At 36.9% G+C, this 14,111-nt stretch overlaps 1 protein-coding gene across 6 annotated transcripts in view; it reads left to right on the top strand.

The window, feature by feature from the left end:
* NAA35 (N-alpha-acetyltransferase 35, NatC auxiliary subunit) overlaps positions 1 to 14,111 on the top strand; it is a 92,049-nt gene that overhangs the window by 47,192 nt on the left and 30,746 nt on the right. For all 6 annotated transcript variants that reach the window (XM_020882189.2, XM_020882188.2, XM_020882191.2 and 3 more), the window contains one exon: positions 11,167 to 11,345. In XM_020882189.2, coding sequence (XP_020737848.2) covers positions 11,167 to 11,345 — 179 coding nt within the window. The remainder of the gene's footprint in view (positions 1 to 11,166; positions 11,346 to 14,111) is intronic.

Below are 14,111 nucleotides of genomic sequence, written 5' to 3'. Positions count from 1 at the left end.
TTTCAGCTTCAGCATCAGTCCTTCCAATGAATATTCAGGACTGATCTCCCTTAGGGTGTACTGGTTGGATCTCCTTGCTGTCCAAGGGAATCTCAAGAGTCTTCTCCATCACCAAAGTTCAAAAGCATCAATTCTTCAGTGCTCAGCTTTCTTTATGGTCCAGCTCTTACATCCATACATGACTACCGGAAAAACCATAGCTTTGACTAAATGGACCTTTGTTAGCAAAGTAATGTCTCTGCTTTTTAATATGCTGTGTATGCTTGTCCTAGTTTTTCTTCCCAGGAGCAAGTGTCTTAATTTCATGGCTGCAGTCACCATCTGCTGTGATTTTGGAGCCCAAGAAAATAAAGTCTCTCACTATTTCCATTGTTTCCCCATCTATTTGCCATGAAGTAATGGGACCAGAACCTTTGTCCATAGTTCATCAGGCACTCTTGTCAATCAGATCTAATCCCTTAAATCTATTTCTCACTTGCACTGTATAATCATAAGGGATTTGATTTAGGTCATACCTGAATGGTCTAGTGGTTTTCCCTGCTTTCTTCAGCTTAAGTCTGAATTTGGCAATAAGGAGTTCATGATCTCACCACAGTCAGCTCCCGGTCTTGTTTTTGCTGACTGTACAGAGCTTCTCCATCTTTGGCTGCAAAGAATATAATCATTCTGATTTCGGTGTTGACCATCTGGTGATGTCCTTGTGTAGAGTCTTCTGTTGTGTTGTTGGAAGAGGGTATTTGCTATGACCAGTGCGTTCTCTTGGCAAAACTCTATTAGCCTTTGTCCTGCTTCATTCCGTACTCCAAGGCCAAATTTGCCTGTTACTCCAGGTGTTTCATCCTGGAATGTGAAGTCAAGTGGGCCTTAGAAAGCATCACTATGAACACAGTTAGTGGAGGTGGTGGAATTCCAGTTGAGCTATTTCAAATCCTGAAAGATGATGCTGTGAAAGTGCTGCACTCAATATGCCAGCAAATTTGGAAAACTCAGCAGTGGCCACAGGACTGGAAAAGGTCAGTTTTCATTCCAGTTCCAAAGAAAGGCAATCCAAAGAATGCTCAAACTACTGCACAATTGCACTCACCTCACACACTAGCAAAGTAATGCTCAAAATTCTCCAAGCCAGACTTCAGCAATACATGAACTGTGAACTTCCAGATGTTCAAGCTGGTTTTAGAAAAGGCAGACAAACCAGAGATCAAATTGCCGACATCTGCTGGATCATCGAAAAAGCAAGAGAGTTCCAGAAAAACAACTATTTCTGCTTTATTGACTATGCCAAAGCTTTTGACTGTGTGGATCACAATAAACTGTGGAAAATTCTGAAAGAGATGGGAATACCAGACCACCTCACCTGCCTCTTGAGAAACCTGTATGCAGGTCAGGAAGCAACAGTTAGAACTGGACATGGAACAACAGACTGGTTCCAAATAGGAAAAGGAGTATGTCAAGGCTGTACATTGTCACCCTGCTTATTTAACTTATATGCAGAGTACATCATGAGAAACCCTGGGCTGGAAGAAGCACAAGCTGAAATCACGATTGCTGGGAGAAATATCAGTAACCTCAGATATGCAGGTGACACCACCCTTATGGCAGAAAGTGAAGAGGAACTAAAAAGCCTCTTGATGAAAGTGAAAGAAGGGAGTGGAAAAGTTGGCTTAAAGCTTAACATTGAGAAAACTAAGATCATGACATCTGGTCCCATCACTTCATGGGAAATAGATAGGGAAACAGTGGCAGACTTTATTTTTTGGGGCTCCAAAATCACTGCAGATGGTGACTGCAGCCATGCAATTGAAAGACGCTTACTCCTTGGAAGGAAAGTTATGATCAACCTTAGCATATTAAAAAGCAGAGAATGCCAACAAAGGGCCGTGTAGTCAAGGCTATGGTTTTTCCATTGGTCATGTATGGATATGAGAGTTGGACTGTGAAGAAAGCTGAGCGCCGAAGAATTGATGCTTTTGAAATGTTGGGGAAGACTCTTGAGAGTCTCTTGGACAGCAAGGAGATCCAACCAGTCCATCCTAAAGGAGATCAGTCCTAGGTGTTCTTTGGAAGGACTGATGCTGAAGCTGAAACTCCAATACTTTGGCCACCTCATGCGAAGAGGACTCATTGGAAAATACCCTGATGCTGGGAGGAGGCAGGAGGAGAAGGGGATGACAGAGGATAAGATGGCTGGATGGACATGAGTTTGAGTAAACTCTGGGAGTTGGTGATGGACAGGGAGGCCTGGCGTGCTGTGATTCATGGAGTCCCAAAGAGTCGGACACGACTGAGCGACTGAACTGAACTGAACTGAATGGGACCAGATGCCCCAGTCTTCATTTTTTGAATGTTGAGTTTTAAGCCCGCTTTTTCACTCTCCTCTTTCACTTTCATCAAGAGGCTCTTTGTGAATGGATAAAGAAGTTGTACATACACACAATGGAATATTACTCAGCCATAAAAAGGAATGCATTTGAGTCAGTTCTAATGATGTGGATGAACCTAGAACCTATTATACAGAGTGAAGTCAGAAAGAGAAAGATAAATATTGTATTCTAGAATCTAGAAAAAAGGTACTGAAGAATTTATTTACAGGGCAGCAATGGAGAAACAGACATAGAGAATAGACTTATGGACATGGGGAGAGAGGAGGAGAGGGTGAATGTATGGAAAGAGTAACATCGAAACATACTACCATATGTAAAATAGACAGCCAACGGGAATTTGCTGTATGGCTCAGGAAACTCAAACAGGGGCTCTGTATCAACCTAGAGGGGTAGGATCGGGAGGGAGGTTTTAAAGGGAGTGGGTATATGTTAACCTGTGATTAATTTATGTTGAGGTTTGACAGAAAACAACAAAATTCTGCAAAGCAGTTATTCTTCAATTAAAAAACAAGTTTAAAAGAAAAAAAAAAAGAGGCTCTAGTTCCTCTTCACTTTCTGCCATAACGGTGGTGTCATCTGCATATCTGAGGCTATTGCTATTTCTCCCGGCAGTCTTGATTCCAGTTTGTGCTTCATCCAGCCTAGCATTTCTCAATGTACTGTGCATAAAAGTGAAATAAGCAGGGTGACAGTATATAGCCTTGATGTACTCCTTTCCCAATTTTGAATCAGTCCATTTTTTCATGTCAGGTTCTAACTTGCTTCTTGATCTGCATACAGATTTCTCAAGAGGCAGGTCAGGTGGTCTGGTATTCCCATCTCCTGAAGAATTTTGCACAGTTAGTTGTGATCCACACAGTCAGAGGCTTTATCATAGTCAATAAAGCAGAAGAGATGTTTCTCTGGAATTCTCTTGCTTTTCTATGATCCATTGGATACTGGCAATTTGATCGCTGGTTCCTCTGCCTTTTCTAAATCCAGCTTGAACATCTGGAAGTTCATGGTTCATGTATTGTTGAAGCGTGGCTTGGAGAATTTTGAGCATTATTTTACTACTGTGTGAGATGAGTGCAATTTAAGGCCTATTTGTAAGGCCTCAGACAACCATTTTGCCTTCTTGCCTTTCTTTTTCTAGGGGATGGTTTTGATCACTGCCTCCTGTACAGTGTTATGAACTTCTGTCCATAGTTCTTCAGGCACTCTGTCACATCTGATCCCTTGAATCTGTTTGTCACTTACACTGTATAATTGTAAGGGATTTGATTTAGGTCATACATGAATGGTCTAGTGGTTTTCCCTACTTTTTTCCATTTAAGTCTGAATTTTGCAATAAGGAGGTCATGATCCGAGCCCGGTGTTGTTTTTTTTTTTGCTGCCAGTATAGAGCTTCTCGAATTTTAACTGCAAAAAATATAATCCATCTGATTTCAGTATTGACCATCTGGTGATGGCAATGTGTAGAGTTATCTTTTGTGTTGTTGTAAGATGGTGTTTGCTGTGAAAAGTGCATTCTCTGCAAAACTCTGTTAGCCTTTGCCCTGCTTCATTTTGTACTCCAAGGTCAAACTTGCCTATTACTTCAGTTATTTCTTGACTTCCTACTTTTGCATTCCAGTCCCCAGAAGGTCTTGTAGGTCATCATAGAAACATTCAACTTCAGCTTTTTCGGCATTAATGCTTGGGGCATAGACTTGGATTACTGTGATATTGAATGGCTTGCCTTGGAAATGAACAGAGATCATTCTCTCGTTTTTGAGATTGTACCCAAGTACTGCATTTTGGACTCTCTTGTTGTCTATGAGGGCTACTCCATTTCTTCTAAGGGATTGCCCACAGTAGTAGATTTAATAGTCATCTGAATTAAATCACCCTTTCTGGTCCAGTTTAGTTCACGGATTCCTAAAATGTCAGTGTTCACTCTTGCCATGTCCTGTTTGCCCACTTCTGATTTACCTTGATTCATGGACCTAACATTCCAGGTTCCTATGCAATGTTGATCTTTACAGTGGATTCACAGCTTAAAAAGATGCAAATTTTGAAGTTAAAACCATAAATATGAGAGAAGGAACCTTTTGTATGCATTTGAAGTTACTTGTAGCTATGATAAATATATTTTATGCATGTCTCATTATAACTGCAGAGCAAAAGCCTATAGTAGATATGCAAAAGGTAAAAGAGAAAGGAAACATACCACTACAGAAAATCAAATAACACGGGAAGAGAGCATGAGAAGGAAAAAACAGAACAAAGGGATTGCAAAACAACCAGAAAACAATGTTTAAGTCCATACCATTTATATCAGTACTATCATTGATATACCATTTATATATATACACACAATACACCGTTTATTACCATACTATCAATAATTATGTTAAATGTAAATGGGCTGAATTCTCCAATCAAAAGACAAAGTATAGATAAAATTTTTTCAATTTTATCTTCTTAAAAAATTAGCTCTTAGTTTTGTTCTCTTCTAGTGTTTTATCTATCATTTATTTCCACTCTGATCTTTATTTCCTTCCTTTTTCTGACTTGAGCTTAATTTGTTTTTCTAGATCTTGAGGTGTAAAGTTAGATTGTTATTTGACATCTAATTGCCTAGTATATACATTCCCTCTCAGAATTGCATTTGCAGTATCCTATATCTTTCTGTTTCTTTTTTTTTTTTTTAGTTTGTTTCAGGACTTAAATATTTTTCTAGTTTTCTTTGACCAGTTGCTTGTTCTGGAGTGTGCTGTTTACTTTCCACATATTTGTAGGTATTCCAGCTTTCTTGTTATGTTCTAGTTTCACACCATTGTCATCAGAAAGGACGGTTGGTATGATTCAGTCTTCACTTTATTAAGACTTGCTTTGTGTCCTGTCATACCCTATTGTTGGCAATGTTCAGTGTGCCTTTGAGAACAACGTGTATCGTATTGCTCTTGGTTGAAACACTCTGTGTATGTCTGTTAGGTCCATTTCATATAATGTGTATATGAACTAATGTATAATTCCAACTTCTTTAAAACTCATTTTCTGTCTGAATGATCTGTCCATTGTTGAAAATGGTATATTGAAGTCTCCTGGTATTATTGTATTGCTGTTTCCCTTTTTAGAGTTCTTACTATCTACTTTATATAATAGATGCTTCTATGTTGCATTATAAATATTCAAATTTATTATATCTTCTTGATGAATTGGCTACTTTATTATATGATAACTTTGTCTTGTTATATTCTTTGTAGTCTGGTATAGATTTAGCTCCTTCTAAATGTTTTGGTTTCCATTAGCAAGCTTTTTCAATCAATGCTTTTTCTACCTTTATTCACTGTAAAACTAAGGTATGGGAACAACCTCAGTGCCCACTGATGGATGAGTGGATAAATAAAATACAATATATGTACAGTGCAGTATTAGTCAGCCTTAACAGCGAAATACTGTCATTTGTGACAACAGGGATGAACCTGGAGGGCATTGTGCTAAGTGAAGTAAGCCAGACCGAGAAAAATAAATACTGCAGTGGTATCTAAACTTACATGTGGAATTTAAAAAAAGAAAAAGTAGAATTTATAGAAACAGTAGAAAAATGAATGCCAGAAGCTGAGGGAAATGAGAGTTTGGTAAAGGGTACAAATCTTCAGTTAGAATATGAGTAATATCTGAGTATCTGTTGTATGAAACAGTGATCTAGTTGATCACACTTAACTGTATAGTTGAAAGTTGCTAGAAGAGTAGAACTTACATGTTCTCATCAAACAGAAAAATAAATATTCAAGGTGATGTACATGTTAAATTAACTCTTGAGAGAAATGTATACACATATCAAATTATCACATTGTACACTTTAAATATTGTTAATTATACCTCAATAAAACTGGAAAAAAAATAGAGGAAGAATTAGTTCATCTTGGAGGAATAGGTGATTCCAGGACTAGGGTAGAGATAGAAGAATGAGTCTGCTGGAATGAATGTCTTAATTAGCCAGAAGTGAGTAAATGTTCAAAGAATGTTGGGACCAGTCATTTATACCCAAAAGAACTTGAAGGGGCATTCACACAGTCAAAGTTGGGAACAACTTGAGCATCAAATAATTCTGATCATATACAGTTGAATAAAGGATAAACCATGTGTCCATACTGCATAAATAGATTAATTAATGAGTGGATAGTTTGATGTTAATGAGCATATTTAGCTGTCTTTCCCCTCACCCACACATATTTATTGACTATAAAGGCAAAAGGTAACAGTAGTGACTAGGCCTGTCAGACACCAACTTAATCAAGTGATCACAGTAAACATTACAAGAAGTGAGTCAAAACCTCCCCTTTGTTGATGGGTTACAATGAGAATGATAATAATGTCGCTTCTTTTATACTCCTAAGAGTAATAATTTAAATTTAATCACAAGGAGACAAGAAAACCATACTGAAGGGCAGTATACAAAACTATTGGTGAGTTAGTCTTCAAAGTTGTCAAAGTCATTCATAGAAGCCAAGGAAGTGCTGATGAATTGCTGTAACTTGCAGGAGACTAAGAGACAATGAAATTAAATACAACTTGTGATACTAATGTAGATGTGAATTATGTTATTGGTACAGTGTGCAAAACTTGAATGAGGTCTGAGTATTAGATGACCAATAATGATTTTGATAGAATATTCATTGAAACCATGCTTTTTGAGTTTAATAATTGTTAAATACCTTTTCGTAACATTTTTTGTGTTGAAATAACATGAAATTTGCCATTTTAACATTTTATGTACAATTTTATGTGCAATTCAGTGGCATTAAGTAGATTTACATTGTTGTGCAGCTGTCACCACTGTCCATATCCAGAAGTTTATCTTATCAACCCAAAACTCCATACTCATTAAACCAAAATCTTCATTTCCCCCTCTTTCAGTCCCAGACAACCACGATTCTACTTCCTGTCTCTATGAGTTTGACTACTCTAGGTACCTCATGTAAGCAGAATCATACAATATTTGTCTTTTTGTGTTTGGTGTATTTCACATAGCATAATGTTATGATTTTATAACGGGAAGTCAAGTAGCCCAGAAGTACAGTACAATATTAACCTCAGCAGCTTCTGCATTGTTTTCTAGAATTGTTGTCAACTTCAGGGCAGGGAAAACTTATTTCTGTAAGTCTAACTGTAAATTGCCAGTATAACTCAGAAGACGTATGTAGTCCAAAAATGATGTATTATCTCTATCTCTTTTCGTTTACACACTTCCAGATCTTTGATTGTGGCATCTAATTAATTTTAAAATGACATTTTAAGTTAAATCACAGCACATTGTTACTGTAAATCTTTTATCCACAGACCGTGTGCTATTTGTAATACTTTTATCTTATTGATAATGAAGGTCAATTTTCTAGCAAGAACTTTAGCAACTAAAACACTCTAAACCAATGTGCCATAATGTTTTGAATATAGTAATTATACTTTATTATTTTATCCTTAAAAGAGTTCTGGTGTAAAGGGAAGTGTTTTGACCAGAAAACCAAGGTAATTTTTGTACACCTACAGACTTGTAAAATCAGAAGAGACTCTAGAAGTTTACTTGTCGAATCTGTATCTAGTTTAATTCATGAAATCTTTACTGAGCATAGTACACATTGAGTAGAAAGTGATGTGAAGTTGTTTCTTTTCTGGGTTCATTTAGTAAGGGTTATCCAGGCTATTTTAGTGGGAAGCATTTAGTGGGAAAATGTTAGAACAGTTTATTCTGGGGGATTGGGCTTGGGTGTGGTAAAACTTTTTTTAAAGCTTTTTGTAGTTTGTGTTGTCATGAAGTCAGATGCAAACTCCTGCTTGGTTTTTATCCCTGCTCCTCCTTCACTGTAGTATACATTGAATAACGACTTTGATCCCTTATTACGTCTCAGTTCTTAATGTTCTTTTCTAGTTAGGCAAGTTACTGTGTGTTGTATAGGATAGTTACAGAGTCCTTAGGCATGAGATTCACCAAACAGCTGAGACTTAAAAATAGCTACTAGGAACTACTTTAACACTTAACTAACAAGGACTATGTCCAAAAACATGTGTTGGGGAGGAGAGGATTTAAATGTGTGTAGAGAATAGAGAGAAGCATGTAGATTTAAATTCTCTGCCTAGGGATTTTGTCCCCACTCTATTTATATGCATCTATTTTTACTTCTGAGTTCCAATAAGTTATCACTTGGAAAAATTTTGGCTCCCTGAGGGAAAAAAAAGGAGCCATTTTATCTGTCCTCCATGCCTTTAATATGCTTGAAATACTTTGTGATGATAAATATTTGTCAGCTCTTTTCTTAGACTTCTATGAAATCGTTCATCTAATTTTTACATGGATAAGATGCTCCTATTACATTCTGAGTTTATTCTCACTAAATTATAGTTGCTATTTATGTTCCTCTAGACCAGTGTTTCTCAATTGGGGCTTCCCAGGAACATCTGGCAATGTCTGGATCCTTTTCACAATTAGGTTACTACTGGCTATGGTTTTTCCAGTAGTCATGTATGGATGTGAGAGTTGGACTATAAAGAAAGCTGAGTGCCGAAGAATTGATGCTTTTGAACTGTGGTGTTGGAGAAGACTCTTGAGAGTCCCTTGGACTGCAAGGAGATCCAACCAGTCCATCCTAAAGGAGATCAGTCCTGGGTGTTCATTGGAAGCACTGATGTTGAAGCTGTAACTCCAATACTTTGGCCCCCTGATGCGAAGAGCTGACTCATTTGAAAAGACCCTGATGCTGGGAAAGATTGAGGGCAGGAGGAGAAGGGGATGACAGAGGATGAGATGGTTGGATGGCATCACCCACTCAATGGACATGGGTTTGGGTAAACTCTGGGAGTTGGTGATGGACAGGGAGGCCTAGCGTGCTGCGGTTCGTGGGGTCGCAAAGAGTCGGACATGACTGAGCAACTGGACTGGGCTGGACTGGACTGGACTGGAATGTAGAGGGAAGAGTCAGGGATGCACTCAGCATCATCTGTGCAGAACAGCTCAGGTAGTTTCAGAAGTTAATACTGTTTTATATTGCACTTTTTTGTTTGTATAAAATTGAATTCAGAATATATCATGTTATTCATTTCCCATTAATATTTACTTCTTTCCATATAAATTTTCATGAGTGGCTATTATCTTCTATTTGTGGTTTAAGCCTAAAAATAAATGTTTTGAGAATAAAAGCATATTCCTGGGTAATCATTTTAGGTGCATATGAGAATACTTCGAGAGAAAATAAGTAATGTAGCATTTTAAGTATCTGGATTCTGTGCATTTATCATTAAAGTCTGAAATGTATTCATATTTACATGGTAAAGAAGCTTCTTACAACATCATTACTATTACTTTTACCTTAGTTCTGAATGAAATAATGTAAATCAGAAGTTCAAACTATTATAGTGGTAGCAGCCTTTTATTTTATTTTGAGCATGTATATCTTGTCATTCAGCAAACAAGTATCCAGTGTCTGTTATGAGCCTGGTATTTGGTGTTTGGAATCCAACCCTGTTCTTGCTTTCAGAAGAACTCAGACAAATGCTGTAATCCCACATAGACAGTATAATAGTGTACATACAAAGAACTGTGTGTATGTATATATATATCATTGGAGGGACCAATGATGAGAGAGAATTCAGGCTATATCAAGTTCAGGTTAAGAAGAAAGGGGTAGGTTTTACGGTAGAATAATTTGTATAAGTAAAGAGGCATAAAAGAATATGACATTTGTAAGTCACAATGCTTGCTTATGTCTTATAGTGCTTAGGAAATGGGGAGGATTAAAAGATGATTATCAGGGGGTTCCCATATGGTTCAGTGGTTAAAGAATCTGCTTGCAATTCAGGAAAAGATGATTTTCAAACAAAGGTAAAACCATGAGTCTCATACAGATAAAAAAGTGAACGTGGGTTAAAGATTTTGTTAAACTCATTCAATGATGTAACCAGACATGAAAAGTTTTAAAACACATTTTTATGGAGTAGAGGAATACTGAAATAAATTATAAATAGGTAAAACTTTTTTCTATAGAGTGAAACAGAATTTCATATTTATCAGTTAGCTACAATTTCTAGCTGTGTAAAATAACTCCCATAGAATCAATCTGACAATGCATACTCCATTGGAGTACAAAATTTTTTTCTTTGAAAGTGGCAGAAAATTTCAAGCTAAAGACTTAATTTGGAGCTTTGTACTAGTGTGAAAAGTGGAATCACCAGAGGACAAAGAGTGGGAAAGAGAAAGTTACCCTTAGGTCTCTTGTGATATGTTATTTTCATTGTGAATTTATGGAATTGCATGTCAGTGCCAAATGCATTCCAGACTCATGGGAATGGAGTGTGACTGTTCACTACTGCTTTGCATTGCTGTGTAGTCCAGTGTGAATTGATTCTGCTGTTCAGAAATTGAAAGGAAGACAAGCCTCCTCTTGTGTTCCCATTTGAAACTTTTCTTCACAGTCTCATGGTTAATACACCATTGTCCTTTTATTTTATTTATTTTTAAGAGAATATGTTAACCCTGTTTTATCCCGCTCTTGGCTTGGAGTTAATTTTGAGGTAGAAACCTCTCTCTGTCACCAATACCACCACCATGTAGGAAGGAAGTATAATTTTAGGTTGTTAAATCTGCTTCTTTCCTTTAAAAAACATGTGTAAAGATACATTAATTGTGAATTATAAAATCCATTTAGAGGATACTATGATAATTTAGAGATGCTTTTGAAGCTGACATTTTTCTTTATGTATTTAAGCAGTATTTGAGGTTAAAATTCATAGAAATATTGAAAATGTTAACTTTTTTCATTTGTAGATCATCCCATTATGATGGGTTTTGAGCCACTTGTTAACCAGAGACTACTTCCACCCACCTTCCCTCGATATGCAAAAATAATAAAAAGAGAAGAAATGGTCAACTATTTTGCAAGATTGATAGATAGAATAAAAACTGTCTGTGAGGTGGTCAATTTAACAAATTTACATTGTATCCTGGTAAGTACAAATCAAGTCTCTATTCTGGAATATAGCTTTGATTTAATAGCAGAATAGTTTATTATGTTTTAGAGACTCTTTCAAGGGTAAATAATGCTCCTCACCTATTATCTGTCATATCTGGAGAATTAAGTGTTTGTGTATATTATTTTTCTTTCTATATTTAATCCTCATAAGGATTTTATACTACCCATTCTAGAGATTAAGAACCTAAAATGTGGAGGAGTTAGGTAATTCACTCAAGCTTTAAGAATGGCAGTTTGAACCCTCAATTCTATGCTAAACCTTTCATATAAATAAATGTTTGTTAATGTATACATATATGTGCATATATGTTTTTTCATTAAAAAATTGATAGTAACTTGCTTTTTCATCAGTAATCTCTGTATCTTGAATATGTTTTCATGTCAATAAATAATATACAAATAACAGGTACCAAAATACTAATTACAACTACTTATAAATAGTGGAAAGCTATATGATAGTTTGTTTTTTGCATTTTTTAATGCATTTTCAGTGTTTTTTGGTATTTTGCATATAGGGCAGAAACAATGGTAAGGGGGAGAATAGTGGTATTAGTGAAGGAAAATTCATATATTAGGAATCCATGTGATGATACTTTTGACAGTTATGAAGTAATAAGATATACCTAGTTTAAATGAGGTGAGTAATGGACTATATAGAATATATCCTGTTAGGAATGTGCACTAGGAATAAGAAATTGAGTACAAACTGTGATAGTGAGTATACATACATTCATACGTACATACATTCAGTCAGTGTGCTTTTTCTTGTGCTAGGCACTGTCCTATGGCTAGTATATACAGTGATGAGCAAAAGTATATCATCCATCTTATCATGGGGCTGTAATGTCCTATAGAAATTGATCAAATAATCACATAAATGTTTGTAAAATTACAAACCAGTATGAGCAGTATGAAGGAAAGGAACTGGAAACTATAACATAATAGCATATAATGAAGAAATTGGCCTAAATGATCAGAGAAGGCTTTTTTAAAGAAGTGACGGTGAAGCTGAGATCTGACAGGTACATTTCATGCAGGGATAGAATGATAAAGGACAGAAATGTAAAGACCTGACAGAAGCAGAAAAATTTTAAAAGGTAGCAGGAATACACAGAAGAATTGTACAAAAAATATCTTAATCACCCAGATAGCCACAATGCTGTGGTCACTCACCTACCTACAGCCTAAAATCCTGGAGTCTGAAGTCAAGTCAGCCATAGGAAGCATTGCCATAAACAAGGCTAGTGGAGGTAATGAAATGAGATGGATGAAACTGGAACCCATTATACAGAGTGAAGTAAGCCAGAAAGATAAAGACAAATACAGTATACTAACACATATATATGGAATTTAGAAAGATGGTAATGATAACCCTATATGCAGAACAGAAAAAGAGACACAGATGTACAGAACAGACTTTTGGACTCTGGGAGAAGGCCAGGGTGGGATGTTTCGAGAGAACAGCATCGAAACATGTATATTATCTAGGGTGAAACCGATCATCAGCCCAGGTTGGATGCATGAGACAAGTGCTTGGGCCTGGTGCACTGGGAAGACCCAGAGGGATCGGGTGGAGAGGGAGGTGGGAGGAGTGAATGGGATAGGGAACACATGTAAATCCATGGCTGATTCAGGTCAATGTATGACAAGACCCACTGTGGTATTGTAAAGTGATTAGCCTCCAACTAATAAGAATAAATGAAAAAAAAAAAAAAAAGAAATTCCAGCTGAGCTATTTCAGATCCTAAAAGATGATGCTGTTAAAGTGCTGCAGTCAGTATACGGACTGGAAAAGGTTGTTTTCATTCTGATCCCAAAGAAGGACAGTGCCAAAGAATGTACAAACTACCATACAGTTGTGGTCATTTCACACACTAGTATGGTTATGCTCAAAATCCAAGCCAGGCTTCAGCAGTACATGAACCGAGAACTTCCAGATGTCCAAGCTGGCTTTAGAAAAGGCAGAGGAACCAAGGATCAAATTGCCAACGTTCGTAGGATCATAAAGCAAAAGGAAATCCAGAAAAACATCTAATTCTGCTTCACTGACTAAACTAAAGCCTTTGACTGTGTGGATCACAGCAACTATGGAAAATTCTTAGAGATGGGAATACCAGAGCACCTTACCTATCTCCTGAGAAACCTATATGCAGGTCAAGAAGCAGCAGTTAGAACCTTACATGGAACAATGGACTGGTTCCAAATTGGGAAAGGAATACAAGTGAAAGGAGTACAAGAAGACTGGATATTGTACTCTGTTCATTTAACTTCTGTGCAGAGTACTTTATGCAAAATTCCAGGCTGGGTGAGTTACAAGCTGGAATCAAGATTGCCAGGAGAAATATCAACAACCTCAGTTATACAGATGATTCCACCCTAATGGCAAAACGTGAGGAGGAACTTAAGAGCCTCTTAATGATGGTGAAAGAGGACAGTGAAAAAGCTGCCTTAAAATTCAGCATTCCAAAAACTAAGATCATGGCATCCGGTCCCATCACTTCATGGCAAATAGATGGGGGGAAAGTGGAAGCACTGACAGATTTTCTTTTCTTGGGCTCCAAAAGCACTGTGCACAGTGACTGAAACCATAAAATTAAAAAACATACACACAAAAAAAACATGCTTTCTCCTTGGAAGGAAAGTTATGTTGAGCCTAGGCAGCATATTACAAAGCAGAGACATCTCTTGGCTGACAAAGGTCCATATAATTGAAGTTAGGGTTTTTCCAGTAGTCATAAAT

This window comes from Odocoileus virginianus, chromosome 31 (genome assembly GCF_023699985.2).
Source record: "Odocoileus virginianus isolate 20LAN1187 ecotype Illinois chromosome 31, Ovbor_1.2, whole genome shotgun sequence".
Taxonomy (NCBI): Eukaryota; Metazoa; Chordata; class Mammalia; order Artiodactyla; family Cervidae; genus Odocoileus; species Odocoileus virginianus.
Note: the sequence above shows the minus strand (reverse complement) of the source record. Positions and strands in the feature narration are given on the sequence as shown.